Below are 20,592 nucleotides of genomic sequence, written 5' to 3'. Positions count from 1 at the left end.
AGGAGCATGTCTCTGTCTGACAGGACATGGGTCTTGTTCGGGGCACAAATTAACCAATCGTCCAGGTAATTGAAGATCAACAACCCTCGGGACGTGAGAGGTACCAGGACAGCGTCCATGCACTTTGTGAAAGTCCGGGGTACCAAGGAGAGGCCGAAGGGAAGAACCATGAATTCGCAAGCCCTCCCTTCGAAAGAGCTGGGTGAACAGGAACATGGAAGTACGCATCCTTCTGGTCCATTGTCACAAACTCTGGTCCCGGGACACGGCCTTCAACATGCAGGCCGGGGACAGCATGTGGAACCTCAGTACCTTCAAGTACCCATTGAGGTTGTGGAGGTCCCAAATTGGTCGAAACGCTCAGTCTCATTTTTGGGACCACAAAATAAGTGGAGTAGAACCCACCTAGCTGTTCTGATGTCTCGATCCTGCGAATGGCACCCTTGGCCAGGAGTGAGGAGATCTTCCAGCCACAAGGTTTTCTTTTTCAGGGGGTCGGCCACAGTGGTGACACAAAGGACCCTGAAGGATGGGGGCCGGCACCAGAATTAGAGTCGGTACTCCTGTGGATGCACACGGAGTCATAGTGTAACGCTAACGAAACAAAAACACGACAAACCACGGGCGGAAGATACAGATCAACAGAGCACAGCGAGTGGAGCACTCAAAATGAGGGGCTGGCCATGTGGCCAGCTGCTCCAGGCTGCAAACAGCCAGTTAGTATACTTCCACGTAATATATTACACATACCAGTGACTTACCAAGCAAACTTCAGAAAGTTTGTACCTCAAATCATACAGACGTCCGCCGAGAAAATGAAAGAGAACGTGTGTCGTGGCCATGGGGTCTATATATAGGGGTGTACACGGGAGTAAATCCTCACATCGGATGTATCCCTCCACCGTGGAGTGATACCAATATATTGGAGTGATCCAATATAGAGAAACATAACAACCCAACTATTGACCCAATGCCTGCAACGCAACAATTGGGTCATCAAAACAACCCAGAATTTGTTTTGTGTGTAACTTACATCTTAAAGCCATGCATGCAAGAAGCTTCGACCTTTCTGGTGCACACACATTTCTCTGTCCTCAGTTTGATTGAAGGCCTCAATCTGTATTTTTACCTTGTAACTGATTGCTTCTAAAATGAGAGAAGTAACAACAGTATCAAGATGAGCTAGCTATTATTAGTTTAAAGCAATTCAAATCTAATTGTTTCAAAGAATGAATGGGCTACATTTGAGAATAAATGCATTTGTTCACCTTATCAATCCTGTAGACAATACACTAATTTATCACAAAACTGTTATTAGTGATTGCACTACAACCATATTTCCAGGGTGTTGGTGCATCCTCCTCCTAGCTTTTTCCAACACCACGGGTTGGGGAGGAGTATCTATCCACCTGCAAAAGTTATGTTTTACCGATGTCATATCAACTCATATTGTTGCTACCTTAGTTTAGCTGTTGTGCCAGCTAACATGCTACTGATGTCACGCCCTGACCATAGAGAGCCCTTGTTTCTCTATGGTGTAGTAGGTCAGGGTGTGACGGGGGGGGGGGTGTTCTAGTTTTAACATTTCTGTTGTGTTCTAGTTTATTTTTCTATCTTGGTGTTTTGTATGATTCCCAATTAGAGGCAGCTGGTAATCGTTGTCTCTAATTGGGGATCATATTTAAGTAACTATTTTTCCCACCTGTGTTTGTGGGATATTATTTTGTGCATGTGCACCACGTAGTCACGTTTCGTTGTTCGTTCATATTAAAGATGTGGAACTCGACGTACGCTGCACCTTGGTCCAGTTCTTACGACAACTGTGACAAGTGAACCTTGACACTAGCTTATTGACATGCGTATTGGTCTTAAGACAGAAACGCATTCACCTAAAAATAAGTGTTTAGGCAAATCATTAGCTAGCTAGCTAGCTATCACAATAATTGTCCAAAAATATGATAGCTAACGTTAGCTAGCTAAGCACTAGCCAGTCAGTTGCACTGACAGAAACTGGTATCAACAAAATGTTTCACTCTATCTCAAAAAACATGACATTCCTAACTAGGCATAATTTAGCTAATAAAATGTTAAAGTTCATTAGGAAGTCTAATTAGTAAGTTAGACACTCACAGGACAACTGGTAGCTACCTAGCTAGATAGCTTGGTTTCCATTTTACAACAGATGTTTCTAATCCCCCTGATTGGTCATCAACGGTTACTGGTCTTGGAACTTGTTGCCATAAATTCAAGTTGAATCTTGAAGATAATTTTTTTTTTTTTTAACTCTGGCGAACCTTTTGCTAAAGGTTTGCAGCAGATTCACCACTAGTGACAAATATTGCAAACTTCTGGCAACATTTTGTGGCAGACTATTTAGTTTGCATCAAATTTGACACAAACCTGCGGGAAGTTTGCCTCAACAAACATATTTTTTAAGGGTTACTTTGTCAGTTACCTGTACGTATGAGATAATAATGCAAACTAGAGAATAGGTCTAAAACATGTCCCTTGTTTAGCTCCATGTCCCTGGTGGGGTGTTTTGGGGGAAACTCCCTAAGGAGGTTTCAGGAATACACTAGTCATGTCTCGTCGCTTATTTCCCCTACAGAAATTATTCCGTGAGCATGTGCAGACTATCTCCAGGCAGCTGGGATGGGACGACAAGGGAAGCCAGAGAGATAGGTGAAACAAGGAGAGACAATCTACTGTATTTGATAGATCATGGGCGTATATGCTGGATATTGATCGTAAAATGTATTGTCTATATGGGTTTTGTATAGGCTGTTGCGTGAGACAGTCCAGGGAATTGCTTGCCAAATGGGCGACCAGGAAATGCTAAATGAGACATCTGTTTTATTTGACCAATGGATCTCAGGAAACATCAGGTAAATATTAGTCTTGAATTAAATCATTCAATGACAATGATCTACTTACTAATCCAGCTGCAGTACATGCTTATGTTAGGCCTAAACTGATGGACACAACTAACTACTTTATTAGCGTTCCTATTCCTAAAAGCATGTTTATTCCACTAAGCCCTAATGATAACATGACCTTTGACCTCCAGCAGTGTTGGGGTGAACCTGCGCCTGTTGGTGTATCGCTATGGCATGAGGAACTCGGGCACTGAGGCGAAGTGGAACTTAATGTTTGAGAGGTACAAAACAGAGACCTTGGCCCAAGAGAAGGACAAGCTCCTGTATGGATTGGCATCCGTGGAGAACATCACTCTTCTGTTCAAGTAAATAAAAAACATTAATTATCTTTAGAAATTATTTTTTACATGCATTATTCAAAATTGCTTTTAAACATAATCCAGTGAAAAGTTATTTCTAGAACCCCAGTACATTTGTTGGCAAGAGTGTGCAAAATTGTTTCTAGCAAACATTTTAGTTTATTTAGCTAGATATGACTTGAGATAATGCTGCTTGTTAGAATGCCGTTGTTTTTCAGCTTACTGGAGATGTCCAAAGATGAGAGTATTGTGAGGACTCAGGATTTGTTCACTGTGGTCCAATATGTCTCTCTGAATCGCTACGGCAAGACCATGGCCTGGGACTGGGTCACCCTCAACTGGGACTACCTAGTGAACAGGTGAGCCCATTCTCTGAGTCACTTCTCTGAGTCTGAATGGAGAGTTACTGAGTCCAGAGTCATTGAAGTGATAGTGAATGAATGGAATGCTGTAAGTAAATTTACTGAATCAGTAGCAACTGAGCCTAGAGTGACTGAATCATGTAAATACTGTGACAGTTTTCAATTTCCTTTTGTTTTGTTACAGATACACTATCAATGACAGGAGCCTGGGGCGCCTGCTGACCAGAATCAGCACCACCTACAATACAGAGCTACAGCTGTGGCAGGTTAGAACAGGGACATACTACTCATAGAATTAGAATAAGTAAATCAAACAATATACCACTTCAGTTGAGACTAGCACTGGTGTGCTTGAATTTAAGATTGACCGTGATATCTGTTGTGGATTGTCTTTTTATGGTGACTTGATTTATGACTGACTATGTTGACTGTGTGGTTGTGTTTTAGATGGCACACTTTTTCAAGCTGAACCCTAATGCCGGGGCTGGGGAGATGCCTAGGCAGCAAGCTCTAGAGACAGTGAAGAACAACATCGAGTGGGTCAGGAGAAACAAGGCAGAGATCAGCTCTTGGCTGGAGAGCAACGTCGCCTACTGATGACATCAGGTCAACAAGACTAAAGAACCCATGCCTAATCCAAATATAAAACCTTCATGCTGTTTCCATTCATGAATGAATTCAACGGCAGTGAAAGCACACCACAGGACTGCCTTTCTAAATCAAGTATCAAGTCCCTATGTCCTGCATATGCTGTTGTGCAAATCAAACACACTTTTGATGTGATTGTAACTCAGTGAGCCGCTTACTCTTTACTCAAGTGGAATCCATTTACAGTACTTAGTACCTTTCCTGCATTACCTATGGTATATTTGTGTTAAATTAAGGACAAATAAAATTAAGGACAAATAAAATAAACATTTTGACATACAAATATTTCATTTCTTATTAAGTGCTTGGACAGAATTTGAGATGTCATATTCAAATAACCATGATTACTTTTAATCTTGGGTCAGGTATATTGATCTATATGTACAGATGCATTTCTAAATAATGTTTCAAACAATGCAAAGTTTACAACTGTATATACTTTTTTAGAATGTACAACTGTATTAGAAAAAAAGAAGACCGTATATGCACTTACTGGGAATACTGCAGTCTGGATAAGTGTTGCCACAGGAATGGAAATAAAGAAAGTGTAATGTTGTACACAAACATACTTTATTGTTTGTTTATGCTAATATTACACTAAGGTAAAACACATTGGGAAGACAATGGCTAGAATGTCATAAAAATAGCAATTTACATGGTAAACCCCAACATATCAAAATAAAATCCAGTTAATATAGAAGCACCTACCCACGTGGTCCAGAAACACTGGTATTGGACAGACTCTTCATTGATGTACAGCAATGTAGGGCAAAACTGTAAGGTTGATGATGTCTGTGTCTCCAATTACATAAAACGACTTTCGTATATTTTGAGGTACCTATAAATAATGGGTGACTTGGGATGTACCTCAGTACTCTTGAATTTAGTATTTTCCAGTTCTCTCATGACCACTGGTATGGTCTAAAAAGCTTGGTAGGTTGGGATCTTTTAAACTTTCTTACATGTATCCCATCCTCTAACAGTATACTCAATGACAAGTGTAATCAGAGTTTGGGGGAATAAAATCATCATAGAATGTAACATCTAGCAATCCTCCCTCATTGGGTCAAAGGGAGCTGGGAAATCGTCATGGGAACCTGGTTGTTGATGGTGATCCGTTGTCGGGTTTGACATCGGAGCATTCCTGTGATCGCTCTTCTGAACCTGAATAGAAAGTATACAAGGACAGGATGTTAATAGGTTGTAACTACTACACACTGTGTACCTATACTGTAATTACACTTTAAATACACATAGGTATTATGGTCACTTCTATAAAGTGGGATCAACAAGAAGAAGGGGCGAAAGCTTACTTTTTGTTGGCAATAACGTAGATGCAGGGGTTGTAGAAGGTGGAGGACTTGGCAAAGAGAGGACCAATGATAGCCATGGGGGCAGGAATCTTTCTGGGGTCCCCAAAGGACGCCCATAGGCACACTATGGAGTACGGCGACCACGCCACCAGGAACATGACAATCATCACTATCGACATCTAGCCAGCAACGACAGATCAGAGAGAAAGATTCATGTAGATGTAATATACTGTACATAACCTTCTGCAGATTGTTATAACCATAGAATCCTAGAATCCTGCGTGTCAGTCAAACTGTGAGGTTAAAATGGTCCATATTGAGAGGCAAAGCTGGGTTAGAAGAAGAAACATGTGAACACACAGGACTGTATGGAGAAACACTGGCTTACCTTAGTCACATCCATCTGGTCTGACCAGTCCATGTTAATGCTGTCCAAGCGGTTGCTGGCTTTGTATCTCTTCATGGTGACAGACACACTGTAGTAGCAGTAGAACATCATTGACAAAGGGATGAGGAAGTTCACAGCGATTACTGCCATGGTGTAGGAGACAAAGCCCCTGGAAAAGAGTCACTGTATATGTTTAATGACATAATATTAATTTTATCTTCACGCCATATAATCCTTGAAATTACCCAAAGTTATTTTAAGTGCGTCCCAACTCACGCATCATTATTTCTCCAGTTGATGGTGCAGGTGGCACCAGTTGGGTCAGGGGCATAGCCGGCCCAACCCACCACGGGCATGGACGACCAGAAAACTGCGTTGAGCCATGCAGCCAGAATGAGGAGTGTGTATGAGCGGGTGGTCATCTTCTGCCCTGGAGACCAGTAGGAAAAGCAGGGAAAAGGCTTAGAGGTCATGCAGATGTATTAGCCACTTGTCAGTTCACAGAGATTAGCCTATCTTTTACCAGGTCAATAGTAGCTACTACCAAGAGACTACAGGCAGATGAACTACAAACCTCCATGGAAAGTAATAGAAGACTGTAAATACCTATGTCAGGTCTACAGATGGTTAGGTAGCGGTCAATGGCCACCACTGTCAGCAGTCCAATACTGGCCATCCCAAAGAAGATGTTCAGAGCTGCATAGATCTGGAGGGGAAAACAGTCAGCAGCATCCCTCATTTCAGAATCTGTTTAGCAGGATAAAAACATTGGTTTCACGTGGTCTGAAAACAAAGAACAGGTGAAATTGAGTGGATACCCCCACAGATTTGACTTTCTCCTGTCCAGGTCTTTCAGATCTCCTAAAGGAGATTAAGAGGAAGTCTGTTTACACTATTGAGATACAACTTGGGAGCGCTCCTCATAACCACAGACTGGACTTGGGCCTCAGTCAGCATATCTAATCAGAAGGCCATTGTCAATTTCACCAGCCCACCTCATGTCCAATATGTGGTTCTCAAACTCAAGGCTTCAGCCCCGGATTAGTGTCACATGGCACCGAATTCCTGATTTCACACAGCACCTCCTAAACACCATAACCTCAGATCATTAGAGAAGTCTAGAAAATGTTGTAAGAAATGCTATTTTTGGCTTGGCCACGTGAGGTGTTAAACACTGAGGGGCAGTTCAAACCAATCCAGCAAACGTTAAATCCATGTTCCTGCACTTGATATAGAGTTAATATGTGATATAAAGTTAATACAAAGCATATGAAGTTTGCCTGATTTTATTTCGTATATTTTCATAGAGTACAAATATTTTTTTCTTCAAGTTTTTCAAATGGCAGGTTCATTCAAACAGTACCATTAACTAGCACAGTGGGCTCATTACACCAACCTGACATCCAGTGTAGCCAAACTTCCAGCTCCCGTGGAGGTCAGAGGCAGCAGACATGGGATAGCCAATGCCAGCCACTCCAATGTCAGTGAAGGCCAGGTTGATGATGATGGCATTGGTGGCATTTCGCAGCTCCTTGAACTTGACAAACATCACCAGTACCACAATGTTGCTGGCCAAACTGATGACACCTGGTGAAGAGAAACCTACGCTTGAAATGTTTATGTTTCCCAATCAGGGCCGAACTGGGAAAAGAATTCGGCCCTGGTATTTTTTCCAAACCATCCCACATCACTGGGTGAGCCACCAATCTAAAGATTTAGGCTATTTTGCAAATTAGGGCCTGTCATATGTGTTACCCTGTCAACATAGGACTACAGAATTTCCAGATTATTTTAGTTCAATGGAGATGAATTAAATACATCTTTATGTGTACTAATTTAAATTTGGGGTTCAACAGCTGAGGAAGTAGAAACTCAAAACACATTAACTAGATTGCTAACTCTAAATATAATACCCACTGCTAGTAGCCATGTATTCATCCAACAGTAAGTGTTATGCCCTAAAAAAACATTGCAGTTGTAGGCTATTACCCGTGAGACCTAGCTGCCCTCCTAATAGCCATTGCACATTTTGCGCACGCTTGCAGCTCCATATCTCAAAGCCAAATCAAATATCTTGGTTGTAAAATAGTTGCTATTGAGCTGAATATTGAAAGTTGAGAAGCTTCCAAGGCTGTGTTTTTCCTGCAATTGCATTTAGAAATGTTATACCATCAGAACGCATTTTTCTCGAGCGTATGGGAGGAGGAGGGTGCCTCACTCATCACAGCAGCAGCCCCCAGCAAAACAGACACAGTGGCAGGGCAGACACTTTCATTACAGGAATCATGAGGATAATGCACTTAACCAAAAATAGGACATTTTTGAGTGAGGTGACAATGTAGAATGTGCTCTTTCTAAGTTTATCGGCACCAACTTCCCGTTGCTTAATATCCATTATCTTGGCTGTCTAATTGATGACAGAGTCGGAGCAGGTCTCTTTGATAATGCTGCGTCTAACTTCAAATGTGAGTTTGTGTGACCTCAGCTCAGAAAACTGATCATTCAAAAGCTCATTGTATTTTGTTATAACAGAGAAATTTTGCAAAAATCGTAAAAAAATTATCTTAACAGGCCCATGACCTTTCTGATAAATGGGTGTTAGCCTACTCAGCCTACTCAATTGAATGGCTCTGGTGTCATCTTTATTATTCTCGAAAATTGTCCCTTCTGGTCCCCTCTCCCCCCATAAAAAACACCTTCTGTTCTAGTGAATCAGACTAGAATCTCAGGCCTAGCTATACCAGACACAGCAGCCATTCAAGTGATGTTGCCCAACAATAGTTGAGCAAGACTGTTTCACAGGTAAATTAATGCCAACTCATGGGGAAAACTTATTTCAAAAGGCCACACTTGCTTGGTAGGCCTACTTGTTACATAATGACACCAGCCGCCTGAGCAGTAAGAGTGTGCCAGAGCTAGATTGGCCTCTTATGAATGAGAAAGACTGTGTGGGGTAGGCCTCATTGAGAAATGCTAACAGCACCCAGAGACAAGAGACATCTTTGGCCCACACACACTGATGAAGTGCAGAGGTCATGTCAGGTGATTTACCATACAGAGGGGAGAGAACACGCATCTATTTGACAGCTGCACCTTTCCAAAAAAAAAAAACATTTTGGTTTCCCAGTGATACCACTGCTATAGCAATCATCAATCCATGTTGAAGTAACTCTAAATCACTTATGTAGATTATAACAGTAGTATTACATTTTTTGACTAATATTGTCATAACTTGTCACACCAAGGGAGAGATGCTACAAAGGTATATTATTCAGTCAGGCATGAAGAGTTTACAGTACTGTATAAATCAATCTAAGAAGACATCAACAATCCATCATCTAAACTCTATCACAGAGGGAGCTGTTTTATCATCACAACAATTATGAATTATGTTGGAAAATAATTAGAATAGCAGTTAGAGTAGCTTATAAATAATTCTGAGAAACACATAAACACACAGAAAAACATGACAAACAAAAGACAAAACGACATTACCTATCCTAAAATAATTCAGTTGATTGACAGTGTTGTGGATGCTATGCAGTGCATTTGTACCTGCAGTGATAAGGTATGCCGCCACTATGTTGTGCTCCAATTGTGAAAAGGCACTTTTTCCTCCGTAGGGAATGACATCCCCTGTGGTGTTGACTCCAGACTCCATTCCAGTGTTTCAGTTGCCTCAGTGAAAAACACCCTATACACTAACAGTGAAATAATAGGAATATTCTACACCAGCAAGATACCTTCCAGATTCTTTTTGAGTCCACAGTAAAAAAGTGGTCCATGCAAAAGGATGGGAGCCTGTGAATAAGAAAGCTGAAACCAACGCTACCTCTCCTCCAAAAACAGAGAATGAGGGAGATTCTGGAAAGTTTTTGAGTCTCCGAATAGTGTGTGTGCATGTATGCATGTGTGTTGGGGAGTATTAAAGGATTAGAGCGAACTTTCTCCCCCTTCTTACCAAATACTGGGGAGGTTGTTGTTTGTGCGTAACATGGGTAAGGGGAACACAAGAGAGGCTTACAAGTCACATGGAAGCTTTTCATAATGGAATTGAAACCCACGTGAGTCCTGACTGAACATTAGAGCTGCATAGGGGAACAGAAATAAGGCAACAATTGCAGTTGTGAATGCAGTGGAGTGATATTGTGTCTGAAGAGCCTTGTTATGCAAAGTTATTTAAATGGGTGGCTGTATGTGTGGGTTCAGTTTGGGCCCTGACCAGTTTCTGTGCTTAACAACCCCCAGTCCCTTTCTCTGTGACATATAGCAGGATTGTATTTGCAGATCAAAAATGTGTGGGGACTAAATGTCGTAATACTATAATGCAGAATTCACTACCATGTATCTAACACTATTGCTATGGCTATTGTTACTACTGCCACAATGATTACTGTTTGTTGTTACGACTGACTTTTTAAAGCAGGGAACCAATATTGATGTTCTGATGATACAGGGTTGAACTCACAGTTACTGATGACTAAAGAACGACCATTACAATAGACTAGGTGCCCCATCAACAATATTGGCCTTGCAGTGATGGCTAACTAGGCTTGAGGCCGCTGGATAGCTGAGTGTCCAATGAGAACAATGACAGGTGAAGAGGACGGGACACTTTCATGATGGATGAGCATGGCAGTTTGGCAATTTGGCTCAAACCAGTTGTTAGGAATTTTATGAATAATGACTAAACAATATCTACATTTTAAATAGAACTATAACTAATGAAACTTATACTCTGTTTTATTATATGTGATTAATAATATTAATTCATAAGGAAGGGATTGTGGAGCATAAAACAGGAGGTAATTCAATTAAATAAATACCATTCCAACCAGGTTGGAGAAGACTGGAATTGTGGGGTTTTAAGTAAGCAAAAAGGGTCTTTAACCTATGGTTGAACCGACTCAACTTAGCTCAGGGATGTTTAGATAAGGCAGAGAGTGTTTTCCTGGGTTTTCCATTATCTGAAACTGTCTTCTAAATGGTGATGGATGAAGGTGAAGATTCCAGAAGTTAATACATAAGTGTGTGTCTGGAGTGAGCGAGCTAGTGGGTTGGAATTAACTTTTCAACTTGTTGGGTCCTGGTTGATAGGAGGAAAAACGTTTTATACCCTATGACGTCATATTTTGTATATAAACTGTTGTTCGTGGGAGCGCATGGGAGCGCGCTCCGAGAATAAATACTATTATCTCATTTTGATAAGACTGGTCTCTGTCTATTTTATGCAAATAGGAATCTTACAAATTCTTATAAAATAGACTGAGTGATTTAATTAATGTATAATTAATAGGAATGATGAAATTCCAGGGACACCGGTATACTGTCTGAATAGAATTTATCACCAATTACAACTGATACCGCAGCTTTAACACTTGACTTTATTGAACATGCATTAAGCAATAAATTCAACATCCGTGACATTGTTAATCTTTTTAACTACATCCTCCCCACAAAAAAAACAGATAACAATTTATTAAACACACACACACACACACACATACAACATATATCTTACTTTAATAAGAAAATAAGTGTTTTTTTGTCATTGAAATAAAAACAAATATTGGACTAAAATTGATTTATCAGTAGAAATAATACAATAATTCAAGAAAATAAATGTTGACAACAAACTAAGAGACTAAGCCATGGAAGATGAAGGCTGGGCATCTACATGACACGTTTCATTGGTTTGGCATTTTATAAAGTTTTATTTTTGAACAAGGGTTTATTACCAATAATCATATAGTTGGAGTCTCCTGCCTTAATCATATTCTCATTGGCTATTATTAGTATAGGAAGATATATAGTAGCCTACTTGAATATTATCCAAATGTTGTCCAAACAGCAACAACAACAAAAAATGTATAAAACATTCAGATTTTTGCAAAAGGCACAGCTAGTTTCCATAAAGCAGTTCCAGGCACTGATTTTACAGAGAGACCTCAATTCTGATATTTTTCCACAGATTGGTCTTTTGACCAATCAGATCAGCTCTTTCACCAATAAATGGGCAAAACATCAGAATTGGGCTGCATGTGTGAACACAGTCTTTAAGGCATGGGATGGGGGGGGATTGATTAGACTCAACTACCTCCATAAATCTTCATTCAAACTGATCAATATCCTCTGGGTTGTCCTGGAATCCAGAGGCCACTATCTCTCGCAGTTTATTTGTTTCCTTTTCAGATGGTGGGGGTAATACTGCATTTAGCTCATATTCAATTTTCTCAAGTCTTGCTTTGGTCCTTGTCTTGTGAAGTTCCTTGTTCTTCAGGACAAGAGCTTTGATTTCATGTTCGGCGTCATCACAAGATGCAGCCAATATTTGCCGTTCAGCTTTGAAACGTGGGTCTTTGGGATCCAAAGCCATGAGTCTTCCTAGGCTGCCAACTCTGTCCATCAAGTACTTGCTGGAGACCTCAGTGTAGGTTCCAGAGATCATATTCACCAAGTGTGCAATGTTGGAAGCTTGAAATGCCTGTTGGTATATCATGTCCTTCAAGAACATACTTGAGTCATATTTCAGGTGTGGATTCCTGGCTGTTTTGGCAAAATCCTGCAGGGATGTCTTCAGACAGGTGTCAATGATGTTTGACACCATCTGGAAGAATTGCACCATCTTTTGCCATTTCTCCTGCAGCTCTCCCATTGCATTTAGACCTTCAGCCAGCATCCTGATGGTGGTGTCAAAGTCAATTTCCTCTACTTGAAGTTCTCTCATTTTGTTGAGGGTTTCGGCTAGCCTTATTTTCTTTTCCTCCATTTTTTCCAGGGATTTTTCACACATCTCGCTGGCTAGTACAAGCTGAGCTTTCATCTGCTCTATGCGGAAGTGGGCATTTTCTGTCGCAGCCTGACTTGCAGATCCTGAGCTTGCGCTTCGTGCTTTGCTCATTCCGGGCGGATTAACAGAAAAGGCAGATGTTTTTGTGTATTTTTTTCCTGAGGAATCAAACTTCTGTGCAGAGGTCATTAGCTTCCTGATTCTCTGGATCAGTTCTTTGTTCTTGACCTCATCGTCATGCTTGCCCTCAGGAGCCAATGCACTTAGGTCAGAGCAGATGGTAATGCCCTGTTCACAAATTTTCTCTGCCTGAGGTTTTGCGGGACATTGGTCTACGTCTTTTATTTTTGACAGCACATCTTCAATTCGTGTCTTCAACCAATCAGGAATCAACTGTCCTGTCTTTTCATCTGAAAATGTTGACCATTCGATTTGATCCTTTTGAATAAGGCCAACTAAGGATTGGGCAATAGTAAGAAGCATAGAAAACTTGCTAACTATATTGTTTGTTGCAAACATGTCTTTTGGACTTCCTGATGTATCATATTTTGTATGTGTATCACTACTGTCCACTGCAATTGTGGCATTTATTGCTCCTACAATTAAAGAGTTAACACAATTGGTTAATCCCTCTACAAAGTTCATTCCGATGACGTCCCATCCTGACGGCATGGAGTCGATAGCCTTTTGGAAGTTTGTATTAGCCTCTTCAAGCTTCTTGCCATATTTATTAAATGCCTCTTCAGCTTGTCTATTTTCCTCCTGTAGCATGGTTTTCTTGCATTTTTCGTTCTCCAGCATCTCCCTAACCTCTTTCAGGTGACTGCCATATTTCTGTTTGGCGCATGTGCAGGTCTCTAGAAGCTCTGTAATCAATTCAGTGACATCAAGGAACTTACTTTCAACAGATTTGGCCAGTTCTACACAGCTGGTTGATATGTTGGCAATGCTATCTAATGTATCAGGGAGAAGGCTTTTAACAAGTACATCATCATTCTGGAGAAGTATCTGTAAAGTTCTCTTGATGTATGTTGGCACATTTTGTGTGTGTAAGAAAATCTGGTCCATGCTCTTGTGGGCTTGGTTAAAGGCTCGCCAACCTGAATTGCACACCTGCATGAGACAGGCACGGAATGAATCAGGATATTTGATTAACTTGAAACCACCTTCTGGATTTCCATCCCTGATAGAGAAGTCTTGGTTGGAGGAGATGAAGACTAGCTCACCCAAGAAGGCTATTGACATTGGGGCTGGAGTCAAGTAGTTCTCCCAGTTAGCATGAGCTTGAGTAAGGATTGCAGTGTCCTCTCTGCATTGAGATGCCTTGGTTAAGCTACTTGTAGCTTTGATGAGCTCCTTGGATGCCATGGATCCTAAGGATATATAACAACTTATTTACTATTGACATTTCTATTTACGCTGCGAAGAAGCAAAATCGGTATCACTTTATAATAATGTTCGGTAATAAACCATGTATAAGGCATTTACAAACTGTGTGCTCACAATGTACTAATCATTACTCCCACATGTGTTATGAAGCTAGTTATTCACACATTTATAAACTACTTTTAAATTATGCATTAACGACTCATAAGATCATTCATAAGATGTTTAATATAGGTCTTTATAATCCATTTACTAAACATTATCAGTCTGTTTGCAGTCCCTAGTCTATAGTAAGCTCTACAGTATGTATACTTTATAAAGTCTTTATTAACGTTTTGAATGTCCAGTGTAATTTCTCACAAAAAGATGGATGAAAAAAACAGGTTATTTGGATCCTGGATGCTGATTGTTTGACAGCAGGGAGTTATTCATCACAATCCCGCAACGCCTGTTAACAGTTCCATTTGATTTATCAATACGCATCCACTGTCCCACAGACCAGCCAGGCAATTTAAAAACTTAATCTCCTCTGAAAAGAAGCTTCTAGACAATATTTATCCATGCTACTTGTTGTCTAAACCTTACTGCATGCCTCTCTGACCTGTGCAAGAATTAGGCAGGTTTTTTTTGTGATCTCCCCCATACCATGCATATGATAAGACTGACAGCTTTTCTCAACTAAGGCGATTCATTTATCAGGATCATTATAATTGATATATCCAAAGAAATGGCAATAGAAAATGCATAACATTTGCTGTAATTTTAGCTGCTTGATGTGATTGTGTGTTAGCTTTAGTTGGCCAGCTAGCAAAGGAGAAGTAGCTAACCTCCATAGCAACTTTTTTGCTTAGAATGTCCATGCCAATACAATGGACAACCAGCTCATTTGGCTGGCAACTTCAGAATCTCAGAAGTAACGACTGGATTTTGCCTGGACTATATCGTAGGGTGGAAGGATTAAGTAAAACAAATTTACTCATTAAAATAACGTGATTCATGAAAACATGTCATTAATCTTTTTATAATAAATTGGCAATCGTTTTATAAAAGCAATAAGGCCCTCGAACCTGGGAATTATCGTGAATAACACCCTCCTTAGGGTTGTTTCCCCCGGACCTCACTTAGAACAGCCTTAGAGCAGCCCTTAGTCGGGAGTTATTCACACAATAATTACCAGGTTCTCATGACTTATTGCTTAATTTTATTCCAAAACAGTCACAATGTTGTAGTAGTGTGATGTGTAATTTCATACACACTATGCTGAGTAAAGTTTTGTCTGAAAATGCTAACATTAGCATTTGTTGGCAGTGACTTGTGAAGTGAAGTGGAATGCAGTCACTCCTTAGAGCAGTCCACAGACTACAAGGTGAGGAAAAAATATCTAAATACATTATTTTGCTGAACTATCCCATTAGCTTGAAGGGTTACTACCTTTAAAGGCCCACTAAAAGTGCAGTCCAACAAAGCAAAGTGTGAAAATACTCTGAGGTCAAAAGACTGAAGAACTGGAAGTATTTCAAAGTTAGGCCTACGCATGTACTGTAACATGTCTATCTGCAAATACATGTACCTTTAAATGGCAATCACATATTAGTACAACCTAAAATAGTTTTTCGGCTGTCCTCATAGAATAACCCTTCGAAGAACCCTTTTTGGTTCCAGGTCGAACACCTTTGGGTTCCATATACAACCCTTTCCACAGAGGGTTATACATCGAACCAAAAGGGTTCTAGCCGGAACCAAAAAGGGTTCTAGCCGGAACCAAAAAGGGTTCTCCTATGGGGACAGCCGAAGAACCCTTTTGGAACCCTTTTTTCCAAGAGTTTAGTAATGAAGGAATAACAATCCACTAGAGAAAAACTGGCCGGTCTGGCCGGTTGTTGTCTGTAGGGAGAAGCATCATGCCCACAAGGGACACGTGCCCCCTCAGATTTGTCCTGTTTTAAAAATGTTCAGGTGTTAAATTAATTACTACTGTACTTAACTTTTTAAGCCCACGTTTTATCATGATATTTTTTAAAAGATCTGTCAGTGGTATTTTGCAGAGGGGGCACACTGTATCTGATACCTGATGCTCCTTAAAGTCATTGGCGTAACATAGTTTCTCTGACCCCCCCTTGCAAGGGTGGAGTTCGCTCTAACCCAGTTGTAACTAACCTGATTCAGCTTATCAACCAGCTAAATATTAGAATCAGGTGTGCTAGATTAGGGTTGGAGCGGAAATCTACAGGACGGTAGCTCTCCAGGAACAGGGTTCCTCTCCAGGAACCCTGCTCTAGTGTGTGCAGATTGCAGGGAAAAAAAACTTTTTCACCTGTTTGAAAAATGAAAAATGATCCTCCTATCTCTCCTCCATCCTCACTTACTTCATGCCCTCTCTAAAATAATGGGTGCATGATGCCCCTGTGTGTAGGCTGCATTTCCCTGTTTTATGAATAGTTTGCGTTCTGCGAGGTGATACATTAGCAAAACCTTTGCAATACAACACTTCTTCATGTCCTTGCAACAGTTGTTTTACAACAGCTTTAGTGAATAAAATATTTTATACATTTCCTTACACATCCTGTGTTGTGTGATTAGTCTATTACCTTTGATATGTTCTAGGACATTTTTGAGACCTTAATTAAGGAACATCAGGTACTGCTGGAATGTCTACCAGTGGCATGTCCATATTTTTGTGATAAATTACACTGGTCACGCAAAACATTTATAAAGTACTTTTAAAGTAATAAATAACCCTTACTTCAGATAAGGGACTGCAAAATCGTTATTAATAATTAGTAAATGGTTTATAAGGACTTACATTAAACATCTTATGAATGATCTTATGAATCATTAAAACATAATTAAACAATTGTTTACGAATGTGTGAATAACCAGCTTACTAACATTTACAAATATGCGAGTAATGATTAATCAATTGTGAGCAAACTAAAAATGTTTTACAAATGGTTTATTACTGAACGTTATAAAGTGTTACCACACAATTATCTAAATGTATCATAAACTTGAACTAAACCATGGTTAACGGAGAATGTTCTTATTCTTTGACTTAAAATGATGATAGATGGAAAATTAAACATTGGACTGTATGAACTTAATGATAAAAGTATTAAACTTGGTCCACTAATGTTAGACATCGTTAAGAGTTAAACATTAAAAAAAGAAATGTTTGTACTGTCTGTGTTTTTTCTCTACAAATATCTAAACATTTTCGCTAATTTTCAACTTTTCCTAGGATGCTGTTTCATACAACCCATTCTTAAATTTGTTAACTGGTTATTCACCAATATCCAGAATAACCTGGCAAGGAGTTTGGAAATATCGTAATGCTAGTGGAAAAATAATTTATTAGTCATAAATTGGTCTCTCAAAAGAGACCTGGACTGTGAAGACTGCCAACAAAAGTAGTTATCATTATGTTGAAATTCTTAACAATTTGCTTTGATAACAGACGTTATATTCCTAATTTTAAGCATTTCACAGAAGCGAAAAAATAACTAAATAGCTTTGAACTGGATACACTTTGCAAATTGGCAAATTGTGTGGCAAGCAGTTTAACTGCAATAGAAAAGCAATCCATCTAAATGCAGAACATGACAGTTGAAACAGCGCAAAACAAGCCAAATAGCCAGCAAGATAGTCATGCTATAAATTATTGATTTATTCTGTTCCACGTGTTATTGTTTATTGGCTATTCCATCTTACCACTAAGCAGATCTCTTCTCCAGAGGATTTGCGATTGTTGGTCTTGATGATCTAGGTTGTGGGATATTTTCAGTCCACACTGATTATATACCTGCCATAAGGGGCATTTGCTCATTTAATATACCGAGGTAAAGCCAGTTTCAAGTTGGATATTCGACGGATATTCGCGCTTTCAAACCTCAATAGCTTTCAAACCACTGAAGCCACAGCCTCCAAATAAGTGTCATGATGTTGGAAAAATTGCGCACAACAATGCACAGGTTTTATTTTCACGATTTGGACATTAATATGCTTTCCAAAGCTAATAAACATGTGGAAATGTGAGCAGCATTTTGTATTCCAAGTTGAATTAGTTAGGAAAGCGTAAACAAAGTGCAAACCTTTTTTACATTAACATATCAATACCTCCTTGGTCATGTGACCTGGTGACTTCAAACAAGGTTCAGAATGTCCACTGACTACCCTTCTATATTGCACACCCTTTAGTTTGTCAATTTTCATCTAATGTGGTTTTACATGAATTATTCAAAATGTAGAATTTCAATAGCTCCTTGGTCATGTGACCTGGTGACTTCAAATAAGGTTCAGAATGTCCACTCAGTGGCCCTACACATAGCACCACCTTTCGTTTGTCCATTTCCATCTCATATGGTTTTACATACATTTTTCAAAATGTAGAATTTCAATAGCTCCAGCATGCCAACTGTGGTTCCATGTGCTGTGCCTAGGAATGAAGACAAAATAGTTCAACAGAGCAAAGAACACAAACTGGAAGTGCAGTCTTTGTTGTTGAAAATGTATGCTATACCCCATCCACACTGAAGAGGCTCTGAAATGTACATCAACCAGAAAGTTAAACTGTGAAATGTTTCATACTTAATTGAAGTTAAGTGTCTGTTGACATTTTGGAAAAGATTAAAGGTCTACAATTTCTGTTAAATATGTCAATAATACATTTTTATTCATTGATTTACTGGCCACCATTACTGTGGTTACATATTCAGTATATGTATTGACCAGCAAACCCACTGCAGCCTACCTCACTATCTCACTCTCCATCCCTGCTTTGGACAATGCTTTGGACAATGACTCTCGTACTTTGCACTTTTCCTTTATGGTTGATATTAACGACGAAATAAGATATTATCTGTCTCTCTCCTATTGTGTACCACAGTTAGATACTGTGGAAAAATAACAAAAACAGGGAAAATAAGTACTTAGAATGACCAATTATTGTAGATAAATATTAAAAGGGTAAACAAAACACTGGACTGAACCCCCTAATTGTCATACTAATATTAATCTACAACAATATAGAAGATACATGACTAGAGGTTATGCAAACTGGGTGTATATCCACTGCATGCTTCTTAGGTGTGAAATTCAAATGACCAAGGATCTATTGCAAATTTGAAACTATGAAAAATGTACGTTACACCTTGAGATTTTACAGTACACAAACAAGAGTGTGCAATATAGAAGGCTATTCAGCGTGCATTGGGTCACATGACCAAGGAGCTATTGAAATTCTAAATTTTTAAAAATTCATGTAAAACCATATGAGATGAAAATGGACAAACTAAAGGGTGTGCGATGTGTAGGCCCACTGAGTGGACATTCGGAACCTTGTTTGAAGTCACTAGGTCACATGACCAAGGAGCAATTGAAATTTTACATTTTGAAAAATGCATGTAAAACCATGTGAGATGAAAATGGACAAACCAAAGGGTGTGCAATGTGTAGGGCCACTGAGTGTGTCACGATCGTCGTAATGATGAGACCAAGGCGCAGCGTGAATAGAGTTCCACATTTTTTTAATGAACTGAAACTCACCAAAACAACAACCAACTGAAACGTGAAGATACTAGTGTGCACACAGGCACCTAACTGTAGACAAGATCCCACACCAGAAAGTGGGAAAAAGGGCTACCTAAATATGATCCACAATCAGACACAACGATAAACAGCTGTCTCTGATTGGGAACCTAATCAGGCCAACATACAAAAACCCTAGACATACTTCCGGCTTCCTACACTGATCCCTCCGCTTCTGTGGAACCGGACCGTGGATCATCGCCGGAGTCTCAGAACTGGGAGCCACCGCTGGAGGATCTGGACTGCAGCGAGTCGCTGAAGACTCCGGACTGGGGACCGTCGCTGGAGGCTCCAGACTGGGGACCGTCGCCGGAGGCTCCGGACTGTGAAATGTCGCCGGAAGCTCCGGACTGGGAACTGTCGCCGGAAGCTCCGGACTGGGAACTGTTGCCGGAAGCTCCGGACTGGGAACTGTCGCCGGAAGCTCCGGACTGGGAACTGTCTCTGGACTGTGGAGGCGCACTAGAGGTCTGATGCGTGGGACCATTACAGGTGGCACCGGGCTGATGACACACACCTCAGGGCGAGTGCGGGGAAGAGGCACAGGACTTACTGGACTGTGTAGGCGCACTGGAAACCTGATTCGTGGGACCGGTATAGGTGGCACCGGGCTGATGACACGCACCTTAAGGCGAGTGCGGAGAGGAGGCACAGGACGTACTGGTCTGTGGAGATGCCCTGGAGACCTGGAGCGTAGAGCTGGCACAATGCGGCCTGGATGGATGCTCACTTTAGCTCGATATGTGCACAGGACGCACTGGGCTGTGAAGGCTGTTCATGGGATTTATATGTTTAAATGAATGATTAGAATACTCCACCCTGAAACTATATAATTGTATGAAATTGATTAGAATCATAAAATTATAATTAATGATGTGTGTAGTTTT

The 20,592-nt window shown here is 40.3% G+C and overlaps 3 protein-coding genes across 4 annotated transcripts in view; 1 reads left to right on the top strand and 2 right to left on the bottom strand.

Moving 5' to 3' along the window:
• Positions 1 to 4,512, top strand: part of LOC112246818 (glutamyl aminopeptidase) — a 30,461-nt gene extending 25,949 nt beyond the window's left edge. The window contains exons 15-20 of one of the 2 annotated variants that reach the window (XM_024415370.2): positions 2,609 to 2,682; positions 2,781 to 2,885; positions 3,071 to 3,241; positions 3,454 to 3,594; positions 3,782 to 3,863; positions 4,045 to 4,512. In XM_024415370.2, coding sequence (XP_024271138.1) covers positions 2,609 to 2,682; positions 2,781 to 2,885; positions 3,071 to 3,241; positions 3,454 to 3,594; positions 3,782 to 3,863; positions 4,045 to 4,194 — 723 coding nt within the window. In that variant the 3' untranslated portion in view covers positions 4,195 to 4,512. Of the gene's footprint in view, positions 1 to 2,608; positions 2,683 to 2,780; positions 2,886 to 3,067; positions 3,242 to 3,453; positions 3,595 to 3,781; positions 3,864 to 4,044 lie in introns of both variants that reach the window. The other variant, XM_024415369.2, reaches the window with a different exon arrangement.
• Positions 4,513 to 4,603: 91 nt separating this feature from the next.
• Positions 4,604 to 9,909, bottom strand: rrh (retinal pigment epithelium-derived rhodopsin homolog). The gene is made up of 7 exons (XM_024415372.2): positions 9,502 to 9,909; positions 7,343 to 7,533; positions 6,553 to 6,652; positions 6,223 to 6,376; positions 5,947 to 6,115; positions 5,559 to 5,737; positions 4,604 to 5,409 (listed from the first exon to the last, which is right to left on the bottom strand). The coding sequence occupies exons 1-7, from the start codon at positions 9,605 to 9,607 to the stop codon at positions 5,304 to 5,306; spliced, it is 1,005 nt and encodes a 334-aa protein (XP_024271140.1). The 5' UTR covers positions 9,608 to 9,909; the 3' UTR covers positions 4,604 to 5,303.
• Positions 9,910 to 11,377: 1,468 nt separating this feature from the next.
• LOC112246861 lies at positions 11,378 to 17,900 on the bottom strand. The gene is made up of 2 exons (XM_024415435.1): positions 17,831 to 17,900; positions 11,378 to 14,109 (listed from the first exon to the last, which is right to left on the bottom strand). Exon 2 carries the CDS (start codon positions 14,102 to 14,104, stop codon positions 12,056 to 12,058), a length of 2,049 nt encoding a protein of 682 aa, XP_024271203.1. The 5' UTR covers positions 14,105 to 14,109; positions 17,831 to 17,900; the 3' UTR covers positions 11,378 to 12,055.
• Between the last annotated feature and the right edge of the window lie 2,692 nt (positions 17,901 to 20,592).

This window comes from Oncorhynchus tshawytscha, linkage group LG08, assembly GCF_018296145.1.
Source record: "Oncorhynchus tshawytscha isolate Ot180627B linkage group LG08, Otsh_v2.0, whole genome shotgun sequence".
Classification (NCBI taxonomy): domain Eukaryota; kingdom Metazoa; phylum Chordata; class Actinopteri; order Salmoniformes; family Salmonidae; genus Oncorhynchus; species Oncorhynchus tshawytscha.
Note: the sequence above shows the minus strand (reverse complement) of the source record. Positions and strands in the feature narration are given on the sequence as shown.

Bases quoted from the DNA above. Each gene is read 5' to 3' on its own strand.
- rrh (XM_024415372.2), bottom strand. From the start codon at position 9,607: ATGGAGTCTGGAGTCAACACCACAGGGGATGTCATTCCCTACGGAGGA. The intron at 6,116-6,222 runs GTGAGTTGGGAC...ACTCTTTTCCAG, and splicing joins AACTGGAGAAATAATGATGC to GGGCTTTGTCTCCTACACCA. The intron at 5,410-5,558 runs GTAAGCTTTCGC...CTTTCTATTCAG, and splicing joins TACGTTATTGCCAACAAAAA to GTTCAGAAGAGCGATCACAG.
- LOC112246861 (XM_024415435.1), bottom strand. From the start codon at position 14,104: ATGGCATCCAAGGAGCTCATCAAAGCTACAAGTAGCTTAACCAAGGCA.